This window comes from Liolophura sinensis, chromosome 7 (genome assembly GCF_032854445.1).
Source record: "Liolophura sinensis isolate JHLJ2023 chromosome 7, CUHK_Ljap_v2, whole genome shotgun sequence".
Taxonomy (NCBI): Eukaryota; Metazoa; Mollusca; class Polyplacophora; order Chitonida; family Chitonidae; genus Liolophura; species Liolophura sinensis.
Window position 1 is genome coordinate 47,944,663 of NC_088301.1, and position 21,475 is coordinate 47,966,137.

General features: G+C 39.3%; 2 protein-coding genes across 3 annotated transcripts in view; one reads left to right on the forward strand and one right to left on the reverse strand.

Annotated features, from left to right (window-relative positions):
- The window catches only part of LOC135470161 (emerin homolog 1-like), a 238,355-nt gene that overhangs the window by 170,644 nt on the left and 46,236 nt on the right, over positions 1-21,475 (forward strand). The window lies entirely within an intron of this gene.
- LOC135469713 (uncharacterized) lies at positions 39-1,811 on the reverse strand. Its single transcript, XM_064748276.1, has one exon. It carries the CDS (start codon positions 1,656-1,658, stop codon positions 951-953), a length of 708 nt encoding a protein of 235 aa, XP_064604346.1. The 5' UTR covers positions 1,659-1,811; the 3' UTR covers positions 39-950.

Below are 21,475 nucleotides of genomic sequence, written 5' to 3' on the forward strand. Positions count from 1 at the left end.
TTGGATATTACAAAAGGAAAAAACATTAACAGGTCCCTGTGGATTATACAAGACACAATAAGAAGTAGAAGAAAGTGTGGTTTCTATTCTGTACTTTTTTTCATAGGAATAGATCTTTTCATGTTCGAGATACAAGCTTTTATGTTTCTGTGAAATACCACAAAAGCAAATAATAAAAAAAATAATAATAATATTAATTAATCTGAGTATATACAAAACTGAATCTCAAAATATCAAGGTATTAATTCTTTACACAACATTTTAATTTGTTTTCTGTTATGATTATTTTTTCTTTAATCTCTATAAAGTTTGCCAGATTGTAAAACTTAACTGACTGAACTGAGTTATTTTGAATGTAAAGTTTAGCACATTGCAGAATAGAATGATGATGACCTGATAGTCCATGCTCAAGAGTGAAGCATCATACATAATTACCCGTTTTCTATAACAGTCAAAAAAAATCAGCACTTGCATGGTCCAAAGTTATGAGCATTCTAAAAGTATAAAATGTTAAAAAAAACCTGATTAGGCAAGGTAATCCTAATCATATTCCAGTTCAATTTAAGCCCATGTGAGGACAACATTTCACAACCTACCATCCACTGGAAATGATGAATCTATAAGCATTCCTAGCAAACTCGTTTGTTCCATCGTAAAATGCACTGATACATTCTGACCAATCTACTGTGCATTACATTAACTTGATTAAACGGAAGGCACAGAGGTATATATGGAAGTTGCAGAACATATACCTGTATAAAACTCTCGAATTTCCACACTCAAATCACATGCATTTGGTGTATAATACAGATTAACAACAGAAGATTACTGTATGCATATATCGCACATATTGTAAGTGGGTTCTTCAACACACACCCATCAATATATTCACAGCCATATTAGGCCTATAGGCACTGAGTCATAACCTAGACACAGATTCACATTTGTAATTAACAGTAAGAAAACAGGCAATTAACCAGGTAGAATTCTATGTCCATCCCAATCTGAATCATTCCATTTAGACCGCTCTGCACTGTAAAGGACAAAATCACCACCATCACAAACAGAAGGTATGAGAAAATTATGAACTTTCTCTGCCCGCTTGCCGTATTTTTGAGCAAGCTAATATCACCTCGTAAAATTCCAGCATTGAATTCTTTTTCAGTCTTAAATGCATAATAAACGGCAGGAATACCAATTGGGAAGAAGACAATGGCAGCCACTACAGAGAGAATCTTTAAAATCTGTTGGTACCGTTTCGTCAGAGGTCGGTCAGATTCATACCGACCTGCCGATGGAGACTGGTACTGGCTGGTCTGAATCACCTGTGTGCCATCTGGTTGAGGGGTGCTAGTGTCATTTATGATGGCGACACCACCGTTCTGTTTGCTGTAGGAAACAGGAAAGCTCCCTGAGGCAGTCTGGTCATTGTTGTTGTTGATTTGTGTGGATGACATGACCCTGTCAGGTTTTTGATGCTGGTACGATGCGGCTAATGGATGATCATATACCTCGAAAGAAGCCTGGTGGTGGTTGTCGGTGTTATGTTTGGATATCATCATCTCTTGGCTGTTTTCACAGTTTTGCTGCAGGTGTGATGCACGGAATGGAACTTGGAATTCCTCTAAGGACAGCTGAAGTTCTGTGCTAGTTGACATGTCATTTACGGCTGGGTTACTCTTCGCTTCTGGTATATCTGCAGCTTGTTCTGGGCCTGCCACTGGGATCTCATCTCTGTCATCAAGCAGGTTGTCCTGTGCTGCTTCCAAAACAAGTGCACGCTTTGGGTTTGGAGAGGACCTGGAATCTTGAATGGCACATTGCTTTCTGCCTCTTCTTTACGTTTCTCGGTTGCCTCCATTATGGCGATGTCTATTATCTGAAAGAATAACAAAAACTGGTTGATTTAAGAAATAAACATGAATGAATGACCCAAATGTGTCCATGTAATATTCTGGTTTCAACATGATAAGTTGGAGGTTTCTGTGATTCCAGTAATGATTCATAAATTTTAAGAAAATACAAATTAGTACACATATTAATGCTCAACTGTTAGAAATCATCATTTTACTTCCTCAACTGAATGAAAACAATGCCACATAGTGTGAGGATTGAACTGCTGTGTAGGGACAACTGCCATGTAATGCACTCCTGATATCAGCAACATGTTGACTTGCATGCCTGATAAATGTTGCACAATTGTTCTTATCTACCATTTATAATGATATGAGCATTCCTCAAATCTAGAAGTATGATCTTGGTTGACGCCCTCTATTTCTCTAGGACCAACTATGTTTTAAGCTAGATCACCTTGTTATACCACCAGTCAGGACTTTGCGTAATACACGTAATAGTGCTTTTCCGCGTATTCAGATTTTGTCCCATGCAACTCTTCTTAAAGTACTGAACTTATTTCCATGAAACTTAGCATATATCTTCCTTATAATCTTAACTTGTGCATGTGTAAACTTAATTACAATTGTCTAATTATTTTCATAATCACTCTCACTTAGGTACTTAGTGAAATAAAGGATTTTCATGAACACTATATCCTAATCTGATGGTAACATTTCTTCATTCAAACTCAATGTATCAGTAGTGCAATCAATGCACACCACCAAAGGCCCAGGAAATAATATATATGAAGCCAAACTGAGTAACAGGACATCCTGCCATATCTTTTAAGATTTTCTTCCATTTGTATCTTCCATTTGTTGCAAGATGTATGTAGGTAGAAACTTTAGTGTACTTGTTACACAATAGACCTTGAATATGAATAATCTTGAAAACTGTGTATATTCAACTAATGACAGAGCGAATTCAGCATTTCAGGAAACTTGCCAGTTCACGCAGGTAGAGAGGAGACAGGGTGGGAGCTTTCATGTATTAACATGATTTTACAGCAGCTGTTAATGGCGCCTTTGGGCTGACAAATAACTGCGGGAACTCACAGGGCTCCTGAAATGCCGTCTCAGCTCATTCCCTCTTACTATAGGGAAACAAATGACAGTGATTTCTCATGGAATGACACGGATATCACCTATCATTCTAACCTCCACCAGACCCTTCAATGTGAAATAATCTAATATTCTACCGTATAAATGTGGAGAGACTGTCACTTGAAACTGCATACATCCAAGCATTTACTATTGAGAGGTATGGTAGTTTCCACAGGACTTTGTGACACTGCATTTTTCATGGCACATCATTGTGAAGGCACGCCACTATCAGTACTGTCTGAACAAGGCTAGCATGATTTTCTATTTGATTAATACTGTAGGGATAAAAATCGTTATCCACATGAGGATTTCAATTGTCATTCTAACCCCGGGGTTTAAGTCTCCATATTCATAGTCTTGCAGTGATGTCTTACAGCTCAGAGCCAATCATCAGCACACTCTTTGGTCACCTGACTAGAGTACTGGAGGTGAAAACAAAGCGCATTTAACCCACGTGAGATAACCCCAAGGTAGATTTTAGCATTAAAAAAAAAATTAAAAATATAGCTTTTAGGTATGAAATTCTTTCTGGAAAAGTAATCAAGATATCTCTTGCCTTCAATTTTGATAGTCTCAATGAAATTTCAACTATGAAACATTGTATATATTATTATATCGAACTGTATAGAGTTTCATGGCCTATTTCTGGTAACCACATTGGAGTACTGTGGCTATGGCAGCCCATTTTGACAGGACGCCAATAAGTCCAATCAGGGTCTCACAAGTTCATGCAGATATTGGCGAGACAGATGGGGGCTCTTGCAAACTAACATCGAATAAAGGTGTTATTTTATGGTAGTTGCTAGAATGCATACACATCAGTCTGTCGCTGTTGGCACCTAACGTAAAAATGAAGATCACTTCTTTTAGCTGCGGTAGTTTGCGAGAGCCCCCACCTTGTCTCGGCTGAATCTGCATAAACACCCAGGACCCCTGAAATGTCAATTGGGCTTAAAATGGCTACCTGGCTATTGTTCTGTCAAGGTGAAAACTTCACATGCAACCTGAGGACTATCTAGGGATACGGAATGACAGGTGATATCAATGTCTTTCCACATGGATTCACAGCATTAGTTCACAGAGTGTGTGGTGTTGTATGCTAAATTATAGCTGCGGAATATAACTTTGAAATCAGTCAAGACGATGTGTTGGGAGAGTTACAGGAAATAACTGCTTCTAATGTGTTGGATCGACGGTAAGCCACATTTAGCGCATCTTCACATGTGTATTAAATCTTCCTTAGTGTAAACCGATGTTAACCGAGAGGTCCCCTTAATCAACTATCCTGTTCAGAAACACGCTGAACCAAAAATGACAAATGACAACCGCACAAATTCACAATAGAAGCAGTTATTCCTCATGACTCTCCCAACACTTTGTGTTGATTGATTTCAGAGTAACATTCTGCAACTACCATGAAGTTACTGGTGATAATAATTAATGTTATTCTCTGTGATATTGCTGTCATTCGTTTTTCATTATATATACATAATGACTTCACATGTACTAATATTATAATACATGCCTTGTTATAATTGTCATTCGTCATTCAAATCTGGGCCTATGTATTTATTTCTATTATGTTTATTTATATTACATTTATTAATTTATGTTTTATTTATCAATTTAATTAATTATTTGACAATGCTTTAACCTGAGAAGAGCATTTCTTCTCAGACTCAACTTCGACATATTTTAAGTGCCTACAATGAACTGGCTGAACTCAGCCTACCGGTAGTTTCTGAAAGTGTACCTCTAGTGATGGCTAGTGTGGTGACATTTCAGAAATGTGCTAGAGAAATAATAACTTAAATCTGTAGTGATCATCAGGTATAACTCAAACGTGTTGTAACAACAGGGAACTTTGTGCTACTTACAGAACTTGTCTGAAATCGAGATTTGGAAGATTACATGGCAAGCAGCGCCGCCTGTTGTAAGCTGTTACTACTTTGTGTTCCTCCCCCTTTCAGATAGAATAAACAGGCTTACCTCCCCCTACTTCAGAAAGCTGCAGTTGCATGCTGGCTACGGTGTGAAAAGGTCAACTTTGATCTGTTGATGCTTTATGTTTGGATGCGGCTGTATCGAGTGTTATTATTTTCTCTCATCACCGTATCATATCATTGTTATGAGATTCCTTTACATGATTATATGTTTATATCTACGTGTATTTATGTTATGCTACAGCTAGGGCCTGCGAAGACCCGAGGATCTCAGGACTAACGTATTCTTAACTTAAGCAATCACTAACTTAAATTGCTGAAGTCAAAATTTAAAAGTTTCAGAAAATAAGCAGTTTGTGCCAAATTCAAAATTTTTAATACCTCAAATGTGTCACAAACAGCCAGTATCAAAAGCTAAACGAAACGAGTTTTAAATTTTGACTGTGGCCAGACTTCCTAATATTCCAGGCCCTGAGGCTGATTTCAAAAGCCACATATAACTTAGGCGAAAATTTCAGATACCCGGTATGGTTGTACAGCTTATTTTTTGATTGACCTAGAAATCAAACCCCACCTCAAAAGTGCCAGATGTGTCATAGTTTCATATCGCAGTTCCTGTACGAAAAAGTAAGCAGTGACCGTCGAGGTTTTAATTAAGTTTGAGTTAAGTCTAAAATGGTTTGTGCAATCGGCCTCAAATATGGTAATTTGACTAACTAATATTATTAATGATATCCAAACCTTCCAATGCTGTGCCTTACAGGGTCTGTCTAACCTTCCAAAGAGGCTCTGTTCGAGAACATTTCTAACATTTCATCTTGGCTCTGCTCGTGGGTTTTCTAACATTTCAACAAGGCTCTACCATTTGTTTTTTTTTTAAACAGACTGTCCAACGTTCCAAGGAGACTGTGTTTCAGTGAGCTTGTCTAAATTTGTAACGAATCTGTGCCACAGGGCTTGTCTCACGTTTCAAAAAGGCCGTGCAAGACACCCTGTCTACCATTACAGTACTGTGCCAAAATGCCTTCTAACAAGGCCGTGGCAAAGGGCTCGTCTAATATTCCATCAAGGCTATCGCAGAGGGCCGGTCCAACATTCCATCAAGGCTATGGCACAGGATCCGTCTAACATTCCATCAAGGCTATGATAAAGGACCCGCCAAACGTTTCATCAAGGCTTTATGCCAAAGAACTCGTCCAACAATCCATCAAAGCTATGGCAAAGGACCCGTCTAACATTCCATCAAGGCTATCGCAGAGGGCCTATCTAACATTCAATCAAGGCTATGGCACAGGATCCGTCTAACATTCCATCAAGGCTACGATAAAGGACCCGCCTAACGTTTCATCAAGGCTTTATGCCAAAGGACCTGTCCAACATTCCATGTAGGCTATGGCAAAGGACCCGTCCAACATTCCATCAAGGCTATGGCAAAGGACCCGTCCAACATTCCATCAAGGCTATGGCAAATGACCCAGTCTAACATTCCATGAAGGCTATGGCAAATGACCCAGTCTAACATTCCATCAAGGCTATTGCAAAGGACCCATCTAACATTCCATGAGGGCTATGCCAAAGGACCCGTCTAACATTCCATGAAGGCTATCGCAGAGGGCCTATCTAACATTCCATCAAGGCTATGCCAAAGGACCCGTCTAACATTCCATGAAGGCTATCGCAGAGGGCCTATCTAACATTCCATCAAGGCTATGCCAAAGGACCCGTCTAACATTCCATGAAGGCTATGCCAAAGGACCCGTCTAACATTCCATGAAGGCTATGCCAAATGACCCGTCTAACATTCCATGAAGGCTATGGCAAAGGACCCGTCTAACATTCCATGAAGGCTATGCCAAAGGACCCGTCTAACATTCCATGAGGACTATGCCAAAGGACCCGTCTAACATTCCATGAAGGCTATGGCAAAGGACCCGTCTAACATTCCATCAAGGCTATGGCAAAGGACCCGTCTAACATTCCATGAGGGCTATGCCAAAGGACCCGTCTAACATTCCATGAAGGCTATGCCAAAGGACCCGTCTAACATTCCAACACGGCTATGGCAAAGGACCCATCTAACATTCCATGAAGGCTATGGCAAAGGACCCGTCTAACATTCCATTAAGGCTATGGCAAAGGACCCGTCTAACATTCCATTAAGGCTATGGCAAAGGACCCGTCCAATATTCCATGAAGGCTATGGCAAAGGACCCGTCTAACATGCCATGAAGGCTATGGCAAAGGACCCGTCTAACATTCCATGACGGTTATGCCAAAGGACCCGTCTAACATTCCATGAAGGCTATGGCAAATGACCCGTCTAACATTCCATGAGGGCTATGGCAAAGGACCCGTCTAACATTCCATGAAGGCTATGGCAAAGGACCCGTCTAACATTCCAACACGGCTATGGCTAAGGACCTGTCTAACATTCCATGAAGGCTATGGCAAAGGACCCGTCTAACATTCCAACACGGCTATGGCTAAGTGCCCGAATTACCAAAGTGGTGTGCATATATCTGTACGTCACGTGCATGTGACGTCGGAGTTCACCAATAATTAACAAAAGGTCTGTGGTTTACCATGGGCACAATCGTTTCCTCCACTCAAGCAAATGACCGCCATCGCTTAACTGAAAAATTCTTGAGTATGGTATAAAGAGACAATCAAATAAAATACACAAATATGGGAAAAATAAGAAAAAAATTTGATCTGATACTACCCTTGCTTGGCGCTCGTCTCATATAAAATATACAGGCCAATACTGTGCGATCCAGTGTGTATATCCTATATATAGGCTGAGTGGAATGTTGTATCTGTCTGTATACAGTGTCTCTGAAATGGTGTTCCACTGAGGTAGCACTATATTTATAGGCATTTGGACCGGCCTGTTACAAACAGACTCGCTGGTGTATGATATAACGCAATAATTCAACTTATATCCTATTTATGTATATAAAGTATTCTTACCAGATCAACACTTGATGCACGTACTCTTAACTGGACTATAAGTATGTCCTGTGAACTTTGCTTCTTGCCGTGGAGTATATATACAGAATCGAGAGCTGACCTAAAAATGACCTGTAGTCCCCACAACAATATCATATCGGTTCTATGTTGCTGTAAAACTGCCATGCACCGGACAACAACTACAACTGATATTATCAGGTCACACATGCAGGTACCAATGTTTTATCGAAGACATGAGACGTGGTAAAGCATTATGGAGGACATTGGAGGACATCGATATGTACGTGAGACAAAGGTGAAATGACGAAGACGCATAATATATGTAGGACCACCCTCTATGAAGACGCTGTACCTAACTCCCACGTATATACCAATCGGCAGACAGGCTTGCGTGAGGGCCGGGGGGTAATACCCCAATCAAATAAATTAAAATAAAGTATACAGGATCCTTGTACCAGCGTGCACGTATGTTTATTTTTAAGAAAGCTGAAAGGAGTGCAAGAATACATACACTATATACAAATGAGGGTGAAAGACTTCCATCAATACAAAAATATACCCTTTTTATTATCCTGTAAAACTGATAGGTATTTACAAGTACACAGCAGGTTTTCTTGCAGTATCTTTACCCATTATACACAACGCCCATATTAACATTAGTTATTGGGATTAGTATACATTTTCACTTCTGCGGTAGTCTTATTATTTTCATTCAAAGCGAAAGTTTGACATTGCACATCACTAACACAATTAGATAGGCAGAGCTATAGTGGTAGCTGGTAGAACAGGCGAGTGTAAACATATGTACAGTGTTTGGCGAAGAAAGACACGCCGATATATAATTATATATATATATATTTACATAAGTATATGTCATCTTGCATAGTATCCATGCGTCACGTGATAGCAAAGACATTGTTGTTAACTGGTTCCGACTGCGGTTCTTGTCGCGGTGCCGAGTCCGGTTCATTTTCCAGCTTTTGCCTTTGTACTTCCATTCTACGCCTGTGTTTCAGCACGCGACAAGTTATCAGAATAGCTAGAAACAGCACGATGGCGGCCACAATACCCCCGACGATGTAGGACAGAGTCTGTTCCAAATTAGGGCCGTCAGACATGATGTTAAGGGTAAAACATCCAAGGAAACTTCACGGCCATGCACCTGGGGAAAAAATAAATTCTGACTTAAAATTGGCATACTTCAGTATAATTTTGACATATATCATAGGGAAAAAATGCAGAGCAGCGACGACAATCTGATTGCTGGCAAATATAGTCGCCCGTAACCGGTGAAATGTGGCCTCTTGTCAATTTACCTCGGTTAGGGTTTTATTCTAACTGTTCACGTATATCCTTAAACAATAGCGAATTACACGCCCCCTAGCACCATGTCTTCAGCAGAATTAGGTTAATAAAATGCAGTGAAGTTTATCGCAATTTGTTAGACCTCAGTGGTCTAGAAATACTCAAAACAGTGTGTTGTCATCACATTTAATATACGCAACATTAAAACAATGCAAAGGGACCAAGCCTCGGGGATGCTTAGTCCACTAGTAGAATCCTATTTTATGCAGCAATACAGCATAATTAAGACGCTAGATTGAAGAAACACCAGCGATGACATCGTGATAGCTGGCAAATGGTCCCACGTAACCGGTGAAATACGACCTCTTGTCAATTTACCTTAGTTAGGGTTATTCATATTCACGTACATGCTTAAACAGTAGCAAATTACACGCCCCCTAGCACCATGACTTAAGCAAAATTAGGTGTCTGTGTTACGTAAACGATTTAACAATTAGGCCAATAATGGCGTGCAATTTTTCTGATAGGTATGCCGATATAGGCATTCGCGGGGATGTAGGTATAAAATGTATACGATAAAATATTATGTATAATAAGATATATGATATATTCAATAAACTGGTCGTGTCTCAGCATGGTAGTACTGTAATGCCAGAAATTAAACGAGAGCACGCCTACAATATTATGGAAATCTAGGTTAAAGGTGAACTGCAAAAATTTTTAATTTTCGCATAGTTGATTGACAACAGGCTTCTCCTGATAGTTTAATACTGCGGAAGTTTTCTTGGTGATAACAATTGATAGAGGAGTTTTAGTATAACCCTTTACAACTTTCCACTGTAATGTATAAGAAATATCTATAGCTCATTTTTTTTAGAACGTCGTGACGCCATTGATGGTGGTCGTCATTCGTGTTTTTAAAAAGTGTAACAGTTTTTGTGACGTCATTTACGTTAAGATGAATCAACTTTGTCGCCAGGACGTTACCAACTGAACTTGGGGACATGCCGTGGAGTTTTAAGCCAGTTTAAACAGTGTGGTTTATTTCTAGCTAAACAGTTTGCCACAAATTGCATGCTGGTGCAAAATGAGCAAAATAATAGAAAAATGTAACTCGAACATCACCATATATTTACGCCTCTAACATTCTAAACGTTGCTCTTCAGCTTTTAGCTTAGCCCTAGGCCTATACATAACAAGCAAAGAAACAAACGTAGTGTGTTACTAAATATGTATTAATAAAACAGATGTGATACAAATAAAGGCTGTTTGTCCAGAAAAGCGATATAGTTTTACGTTACTTTGCACCGTTAAAAAGGTTTGAACATCGACCAAATCCTTGGTTACGCTCTTCAAAATTAGAAAGTATAAACATTTTAATAAAGTTCCTTGTCGTAAATTGTCCCGTATCAGTGCATATTTGACAGTGAGTTTGAAATAAAATCTCTTGCTATAAGTGCATGTATGGTTTACACGTTTTAAGGTTTGTGTGCACTTAAACGTCTGCTAAATATATGCAGTCAAGCCGACTATCATTTCACTTAAGTGAAGTAAAGCACTATAATGGAAATGTAACAAATCTATTTTCAAGTATATATAGATATAGAGACCGTGTAAAGAAAGCATTTCATGGGTATCCATGGAAAACACATAGTCTTATATATAGCAGTTTTACTGAAACTAGGCCACTTTAACCCGCTCTTCCTTCTTTTAATTAAAGTATCAGTGAAATTAAATCAACAATGATCCACAACTTCATAGCTGTTTTGTTGTTCGTACACTTACATATCTTGCTTTCTTTCCAATGTGTACAGAAACCATCTGTATGGTGTTACAAACGCTTAGTTCTATATTACAGTATATGGTCAACAGCAGTCAAATGGTGCTAAGGAAGGGATCCTAAAATGAGATAATGTATAATTCTAAGGTTTTTTTTAGAGACGCCACATTTAATTGTTCATGGTGCCTCCTTGATTGGATGTTTACGCAATGCAAATATGCCCTGTGTTCGCAATGTCTGTTAAAAATATCCGAACATGGAAGCATGTATGTGGCATGAATAACACGTATATTAGCTTTTCAAATCAACCACCTGTCACTCACTACTGGTCAGCATATGCTGTATGTATAGATGTGTATACAAGTATACAGTCACCGTTACGGGTGATAAGTCTATTGGCCTGTCTACACATACGTGTATAAATATACAGCTATCTTTTGATAAGGCACTCTAAACAGGCCCTTTATCCAAGTGCATGACGTGGCTTATATACATATGTAATATCGATAATTTAGAGATAGCTTTATCTCCGTGTCGTTATCTTGAAGATCTCTCACCTGATCCAGATGGTTTTTCCTCCTCAATTACCTAACGTACTTTCCTTGTGAAGCCCCGTAAGCTCGTTGTCTGTGTATACATTCTTGGGGATTCATGTGTATAAAAGGCCTATACGACATACTCGGCTAACTTCGAACACACACACCCCCCGGTAGTGTCACTTAACATTAACTGGTTCACGCCGCAAGTTTAGAATAAACAGAGAGCGAAAGACGTCACGCAAATCCCAAACTCTTGAACTATATTTATATATTGGCCTATGCTTGCCCCGTCAAACGTCACACTCTCTCTTTATGAAGTGTTACAGGACTATACACGTCATGCTGTATATAAATGTTCACAGAGCGAAATGTGATTAATTTAGGTATTACTAAGAACTGAAACACGCACTTCTGTAGTAAGAGGCTTAAATACGCGTGTACAACGGCTTGTCATAAGTTCATATCGGAGAAAAATATTATACAAATCTTGTTAATACATATATATATATATATATATATATATATATATATATATATATATATATATATATATATATATATATATATATATATATATATATATATATATTTGAACAGAAAATCTGTTATCTGGGTGGTGATAGAATGTATTATTAACATTAATATTCTTTCACATTCAACATAAAATAATGTTGGTGTAATAGAATCTTTATATTGATTCATTAGAATATGTGTGTTATATTTAACAGAACAATCTGCAATAGCAGAATATATTCTAGCATCACACAGTCAACAGACTTTCTGCTAAAATATATAGATTAAGTTTTTGATTACATGCTACTTAAAGCTATCCATTTGCTTTGTTATTTTTTCTCAAACTATACAGACTTTTTAAAATACCCTGAATTCGCATTAAAATCTTTGTGCCTTATAACTTGTATTTTTAGGGGATAATCAATTGAATAACAAAGAAGCAGAGACGTATATACGACCACTTTCATGTGTACCTCGATGTACGTGTATATGTTGTTATATATATAGGAAATCGCCTTGCGTCGGGATGTTCACAGTATGTGTTCTCCGCTAATATTGCCTACATAGGCTAATTACAGATATTTCGATGGCACTCGCTTCAGTGGCTTTGCGCTTTGCCATTATTGTTACTATACTGACACTACCTTGACCTGTGAGGTCGCGTCACTCAAATCCAACTCCCGCTGTGCACGCTGCAACATTTATAGCCGTGCATGCAGAATATAGGTTTGTTAAATACCTCCATGGCAGAGAATGTTGGTGTACTTCGTGTATTTCGTGCGCTAGGCCTCACCCATAAACCTGACTGATCGTCGTTTAGTATAAGTATACAAAAATCTGTTTACGGCTTGATCATCAATCAAATAAACAAATACATAAATGTACTTGTATATACTCCTTCAAAAATATCAGTAAATTATTGTCATGTATCTTGTTTTCCTTTCTTCAGTTTTGCATACAGGACTATTTTAATCGAATTGGATGATATGTTTAAACAGGCAAGAAAAGGGCTCAGAGAATATATTATTTTGTTTGTATGCAATTATTAAAAACAACTTATAAAACGGGGCAGCAGAAAATGTAGACTGAATGGCTCTTTATAACCTACGTCCCAAAGAAGTGACGTTTCATTTACCCCACATCGAATATAAACGTCTCGACGCACAACGTCAGCTGTTCAAATATGACGTCGGGTCTGTGGGACGTACTGATTCATTACGTCATATTGGGGGTTAAATTTGACTCTACCAAAAACGTTTACGCGCGGCTGTTACATCCGATCAATCATGGACACCCAATATCTGTTGTTGGTGTGGTTTTGTTGCCTGACACCCTTCATTCCAATGTTTTGTTGTCGGAACAAAATTGAAAACAGGTAATTATACATTCTTAAATCCTTAGCCGTATGTAATTTGTTTAAACAGGCCTACCCATGTTTGTTACATCTCGGCGATACCCTTGTTATTATAACTAGTGTTCCTATAGGCTTATATGTTCAATTCACTATACATTTACCATCATGATAATGTTGATATTCGAGGTCTATATTGCTGTCTTGCATTTTTGAACATACAAACGTCATAAAAACAGGCATAGTTTATCTTTGGATTGTGATTGACAGCAGTCAACAGGTATACTAGACGCAGTGCACCAGATCGGAAGAAGATGAGGTGTCTAGGAGTTTACCTAACAAAATTGGTTGCTCTCTGAAAAGCGTGTTCGGGGACAACCGTTATGACTTGATACATGGAATTGTTTTATTTCCGCAGAATGAGTAACTGTCCTGATGGGATTGCCTTCGTTAATTCTAATGTCACAAACAAGAATCGGTATCTAAAGAGAGACGATCTCTCGAGGACACGTTTTGATTCTTCGTTCCCAAGAATACAGGTATATATAGGTCTACCTTTGTATCCACAGATTAGTTTCCCGTAATGTAGAATGTGTGTAATTAAGACAGTGGGGGGCTGACGTCTTATGTACATAGCCTCTGGGTTACCACAAAACTAGTAAGAATTATTTTCTTAAGATCATAGTGCCTTTCACTCTTTTCTTTGTTTTCTCTGCTTCTTCCTGGCTGTAATATGGTTTCGCTTTGCTCTGCATGTTCTCGTATAAAATCTTTGCTACCTGAAATGTGCCCTTTATTTCATAACGATGTTATAAGTGTCGAGATAAAGATTTACCAAAATGGAAGCATTGACTTTCTACGGAGGTACACTTACACTCTTTCGGATTGCACTTTCCCAGTTTGGGCAAATATGCTGCATACAATCTTTGCGTCGAAACAGACATTCGTATATCTGTCGTCAACCAATATGGACGTTCCAGGTCAATAATCTAAAAGTCAATTTCCAAAAGGACGTTCAACACAAACCACCGAAGAAGCCCACCATAGAAGGTTTAAGGCATTAAAACATAACACAAGGAGGAAACTTGTGTAGCCAGTATAGCTGGTGGTTGTAAATTTTGACATTATCTAAATGTAAAATAGCCTCTGTATGTGTTGTGCGATGTCCTACAACGCCAACGCTCTATGTAAAGCTATAGACCTTTTGGAATTGCCTTCCTTTTCAAGGGTTCGACTGTAAAGACGGAAGTATGGGATCATCATTCACCCGCCAGTAAAATGAAACCTAGACCTAAGTCTCGTCAAGTAGTTAAAGTCGAGGGGCTGATGTGGAGAAAATTGCTCGTAACTTTTCAATTCAAAGTGTTACCACTTGTCGTCAGTTTATGGTGAGCATTCTACCATCTCAATTCCTAATTGTCCTTGTGCTTATGTTTTTTTTGTTGTCCGGTTGGATACAATAGGTTTGGTAGGGTGGAGTGGCGTAGAGGGTACTCTTATGTATAATTTATTAGTTATACTAGCCTATATACAATTTAAAATTTACTCTATATAATCACAATTATGTTTTGTAAATCTCAGCTTTAAAATACATACACGCGGCTGCTGGCCACCGTCATATAAGGGAAATATTCTTGAGCACGGCGTTAAACACCAAATCAAATAAATAAATAAATTGAAACACATACACATGTATATTCACGAAATGTTTCAATAGTGTGCTGTTTAGGGTAATTACCTTTCAGTTAAATATTTTTGTCTTTTGACATTTAACAGTGCGTGGTTATCCATCATCTGGCTGTTTACAATGTCTTCTGCTCCAAAATGTGCTCCAATACATCGAATGTCGAACACAAAACACGCAGGAGGCCCTACAGGGAAGCCAAGCCCTGTGAAAACAAAGGACAGAAATTTGAGGCAGTTAGATTACTGTCATTTAAACTATTCCGATTCGTTCCTGGGTTACTCGCACGAGATCACAGTGGAAAATGGTCCAACACATGACATAATGACACCAGGAGATCTAAGCCTGAATTCGGCTTTCATTGAATGTAGTCAATATTCAAACATCAGCATGTCTCAAGATGTCCCTTCGTGCGATTATGTTTTGTCTCGAAATTTTTACGATACATACCCACATCAAAGGCCCATAATAAAGACCGAAGCAACATCATATCCCATTAAGTCAACAACAATGGCATTACAAAGAGAGAAAGATGTATTCAAAGACAATGGTATTTCAACCACTTTTGCACAATGTAATCCACAATACAGTCTCAAAGCCACTGATACCAAAAGTAACACGGAGACAAAAACAACTGAAAAGGTGGCAGAGGATGTACAAGTAAAACGTGTAACAAAACACAATGAGGGAATATCTACACCCCAGAAATCGAAGGCAAAGCATGCTGAAAAAGCAGTGTCCTGTCCTCCAAGGTGGACAACATCGTCAAGTACTAACCGACTGGACAGAAAAGCTGCCAAATGCGCTTTGCCATTTCCGGCTGAAAAAAGTGTACCCGATTCCAGGAAACTTGCTGTTAAGTTTTTGCAAATTGCAGCTCATACACCTGCGACAATGTCCACATTTCACAAACAAACCAGAGGCATTGTGCTTGACATTGACGCTTCTGAAGATGCACCTGAAGAGATCAAACGTCCATCAGCCAGAAAGAAAAATGTAGGCGTAATAGGAGAGCGTGGAGATTTCAGGAAACTGGCAGGCTGGAAGTCTTGTGATCCCGTGTCATCACCGATGTACCACAGAGAACAATCACAAAACAAGTCGGTATCAGAACACGACCTACCTAGTTCCTTCATCAGTGAAAGCACTATAAGTAGTGAAACATGTGGTATAGGTCCCCAAGTCCGGTTATTCACATGTGACAGCGAACCGAAGCCAAACAGAGGCAACACCAGCGAACCATTGTCTAACCACTTTGAACTCACTGGCTGCTGTTGTGAGGACAAACAGGTAGGCTCGGATGGAATTCTGAGATTGTTCAAATTAAGTGACGTTCCAAATCAAAGCTTTTTGTCCACTGTCGATCAAGAGATATCGTCATCTTCAACGTCGCCTATTTATGACCTTGACGATTTCAAGAGAGATGCACGCTGGGAACAGAGAGATGCACGCTGGGAACAGAGAGATGCAATGATTGAAGAATGTACAAATATTTCCGAGGAATTAGATTCGTCACCCACAAGATCTGACTGCAAATCTTTTGTTGATATACCATTACTAAGCAGTTCGATGGCTGTCGGCACGTTGTCTGTTTTGGATCCGTCTGAAAAAAGCGACACTGGGTTAGATAACCTGTCGTCCCCAAACAGCACAGGAAGCGAATCCTCTCAGATGGCTAAGTTCCATAATTTTTGTCTGCGCCTTTTGGAGACAAGTTTTCTTGGGGAAGCTGACGGCGAAGAGACAATTAACCCGGATATTATAAAAGCACCATCCCTCGACGAAAACCAACAGCACCAACTTCTCGCATTTTTTCATGACAAATCATCGGATAGTTTCAGAAGAAATCTCACACTTTCCGACAAAAGTTCACAAGCAGATGGTCTGCCCTTAGAAAATCCTAATCCTCGGATGTGTTTGTCCGATCCCGAAGGCAAGCTCGAGCAGGTTCCATTGTTTTGCAGTATGTTGGCGTCCTCTTGCTTCGATGTAAAGCAGTGGCAAAATGGCTGTGTAATTCCACATACAAATGGTAGCACTGATGATTCCGGGTCCTGTGTTGCCACGGAGGTGTTTAGCCCTCTTCGCCTCCGGTTAGCCTATGAAGACGACACTGATCAGGCGCATACAGAAGATAACGAGAGCATTGCCACTGAGTCCACACTATCCTCAACAAGTGCACCGGCTGAGTCTTTTCCAGAGCAAGATGTTCACCTGTCCACCAACAGGAAGTCAGCCAGGTCTAAAGGGCCAACAAAACTGCCTGATGTTCCCATGGACATGGACTTCGTCTACATGTCGTGTAAAACTGGACGACTAGTACCCGTCAAAGATTTCATCAGGATTCTTGAGAGCTGCTGCCTTGGGGTGGATGAGAAGAAAGACATTGTTAGCCAACAATACACAATCGCCAGAGAGAAATGTGTAAGTCAGCCCCAAGACAAGAGCAAATACAATTTAATGTTTCTCTGGAAAATATGATAGCTCAAAATATATTTAAAAAATTAATTGTACCTTTAATTTACAAAACAATGAAATTCTGTTGCAAAGTGGGTTAGTATAGCAGAAAATTATTAAGTGGTCAGAAAAAAGAGTTAGAAATAATTTAGATGGGAATGTACTTTGATACATTAACACGTGTGCTTTCATTTCAGTGTCTGGACTGGATTGAAGCCATCCGAAACAGAGGAAAGAGAATTCTTCCAAAGTGGTGGCTGCACAGGTATATCAATTTTCCCTTTTCAAGGCTAACTGAGCTACAGCGTTAACAACAGCGAATGTTCTATAGGTACTCGGTGATGGAATTGCTTACAATGCAGCAGGTTTCATATTGGCTCACAGGAATTTTGAAGTGTTTTGTATACTATTATGTCCTGCATAGGATTTGCGTCTATGGCTATAAGTACCCACGTGTCTCAAGTGAGAATTTGTTTTCAGCGATAGATTTTAATTTCTATACTCGATCAAAGAAATATGTATTATTTACACGGGTTTAAATCTAATTATACCCCATTCACACGGGCAAAGTTAAGATGGTTTAAATCCGAAAGTGGCTTTGAGCCAGTTTAACGTCGGTAGTATGAATGCAGAGCGGGGGCATTTAATCCCGATTATTTGACCCTGCTAACGACGTGGCTTTAAGAGTTTGTATGTGTCGTGTGAACGGTTACTAGATTAAATGCCCCGGATACGTGGAGGTCAGGATGAAACCGACTTAAATGTGACTGTATGAACGGACAAATGCCTGAACTGGCTTAAACCCGGCTTTGCCATGCACAAGGTCGTGTGAACGCACACATTTTTTATACGCCCGCCATTAGGCGCTATTATGTTCCGCCTGTCCGTCCGTCCGTATTTGTGTCCTGGCTATAACTCCATCAGGTTTCCACATATAGTTTTAATTTTTGGTGGATACATAGATACACAAATGACGATGTGTTGCGACCACACTTTTCGCATTTTTCATAGTAACTAGATAGCCATTTTCCTTATATATACTATATAAATAGATTTGATTTTCGTGTCCGAGCTACAACTCCAACTGTTTTCAGCATAAAGTTTAGATTTGAGGTGGATACCTTTGTCCACTTGCGATGAAGTTTCCCCTCAGGGTTATACTCACCACAATGTTGCTGGTATTCTCGGATACATTTCAAACAAATGCGTTTGTTGGGGCGTATGTTGCGTTCACCTGAACTCAACATACAAATTTCTAATTTTGCCCGTGTGAACGGGTTATTAGTAACCAGTTTCTTAATACAGGTTTTTTTACGGCGTGAAATTATAGCGAAAATAAACATCTTCTTCAATTCGTTCATATCTTATTTGTATACCATCTTGGCAGATACATGAGAGCGGAAGGTTTGGAGAGCAACAAATGCAGGAAGAGACGTGAATGGCTGGAGAGAAAGCAAGCTCAAGCTCTGGAAGAAGAGAGGTTACGAGAGAAAAAAGACCTCTTCTTTCTTGGATCCAGGTCAGATATCGGACGATATTTGGAAGAAGCTACTGGGCCAGAAAAATTACTATTCAATTATGGACAAGACGGCATTCCCCGATTTCAGATCGAGCAGTACTTTGCTAAAGTTGCCGAAAGCGTTACAGCTTCCTCATTGACCAGTGAAGTAAAAGTAGATCTGAACGTCGGGCAGCCATCTAGATGGACAAACCCGGCTCTAAACACACCTAGAGAAGACATGGACAGCATGTGCATGTCAAGCCCAGGTCGTTCTAGGAGTGCCGGAGGGGAACCGCGTGAACATCCGGGTACACAAGATGCAGAACTTCAGACATCCAATGAATCTCAACCAATCGACCGGGCTGTTGAAGATGGGAGTGGAGATTCTTTTTGCGAACCATAGTTCTTTTTGCGAACCATAGTTACGCACATAGGAACCATTACACGACTGATTCTTTTCTGAATACAAAAGAAAGCAAATAGCTGCAGTTACTCATGAAGCGTTGGGCGCTCGTCGTTCCATTCTGAGATTTAAAACGCAGTAGTTTTGGCACGAGCAATGGTGACGTATACAGCAGAGCAAAATTAAGTAGCGGAAATAACAAACGAATAATTGAACCCATATCCATCAGACAGTCGTGTTCTTGTGGAGTTTTAAGGGGGAAAATGAATAAAAATAGATCTTGAAATCATGAATGAGTTTTTACTTTCAAGTTCTTTATGTGACTAGAATTCAACTCAATCTATCTCGTCATAAATCTATTCTATTTTGTTTAAATGCTCCGTTTGCCCGTTTTACAAATCTGGGCCCATTTCACAAAAAGTTCGTAAATCAATTTTTCATAACTTTTCTCGTAAATGGCGTCGCCTTCTTGCAGTAAAAATTATAAAAAGTCTTTTACGAAAACAGTTACTAGAAATGTGACGAAATTTTGTGAAAGTGACCTCAGTCATATAGGTTGCGCATGGCGTACGTAGAGTTCACATGTACGTAGAGCTAGCTGAGGCTTCTGGTGGACGCAGGATAAAGAAATAAATTTAAAGGAAATGAAAGCATTGGGCCTATATAACGCTTGTACAACTCATCGCGTGAAGGACAAGAAAGATCATACCGTTCAACAGTTTTTATGTTTTCCAGTGCATGCTTTCAGAGAGTTTCATTGAAACAGATTACTGCTTAACGTCTTAACGTCATGAGGACTGGAAACGGCTACGACGTTATCCCATAAAAGTGCATCTTTACAAGTGAATCGAAGCTTGAAAAACCAGATGGTATCCAGAATCTCCCTATTCAACAGACTCCAAGTCTTCAAGCTAGATTGAAATTAATCAGTAGATGTGAAGGCCAAGACTGAAACAACAAACAAACGTTATCATTGAAATTCAAATTAATATAAGATAAATCCCCTGTGTAGGCGACAACCACAGTACTGCAGAGTAAAGAATGTTCAGTTTTTCTCTCTTACTAATATGTTCAATATTAAAACTCATGAACCTGCTTTACCCTCTTACATACACAAAATTATATATTCGTCCTTTTTTGTATCACAACGGTCTTCACAACTGCACTTTGCTTAATGCCATATGCCCAGCGCTCTCTTGCGCCATCCGTATTTCCCACCTCGATGAAACACGTACACTAAGAGGTGCCCGAACTAGATTAAGACATTTTGAAGGTATTAAAGTCTTTCACGCTCAAAATATCGCTGAGATCCTTGCACTGCTGGCACTAGCTCGATCTTACAGATCATCTTTACATATATGTATATAATGTAGCCTGGTAATGATGGAATCATTTAGAAGTTCACCTGGATAACATAACAAATATATGGACCACAACTTTTATTTGTTCAGTGAGCGACGTTTCGGTACAGCTACCAATACCGTTATCAAGCATAATACTTATTAATTATGCTTGATAAGAGAATAAGTAGCTATACCGAAACGTCGCTCACTGAATAAATAAAAGCTGTGATCCACATATTGGTAATGTTAGTCATTTATTAGTTTAGGAATATTATGCTAAAATACGCGCGTAGTATGTATAGTTCTAGCCTTTAACCCACATCGTTCCTCCATAAAAAATCTTTGTACTTGGCCTCTAAACCTCGTTGCCACCCTGTATGTATGCGAACGTGCCTTTTGTATACACACCACTGATGGGGAATGGCACACTGTGGTATCGCACACATCCTGTTTTGTCTATGCCAGCAACGCCTCTATAGCTAGATCGTATAAGCCTTTGAGGTCATGTCGACTTAACTAAAGCACTTAGAGGTTGGCCTGTAGCTACTCCACGTGCACACAGTTGGATGTGTTGCTTCATTGTTAGCACTGGGTGTCGGCTAGGACTGCAGTTAAGATGCTATAATATGCATTCAGAATAGAACCGTAACCCTGGAATACTAATGTCATAAATGCCAAATACGCGGC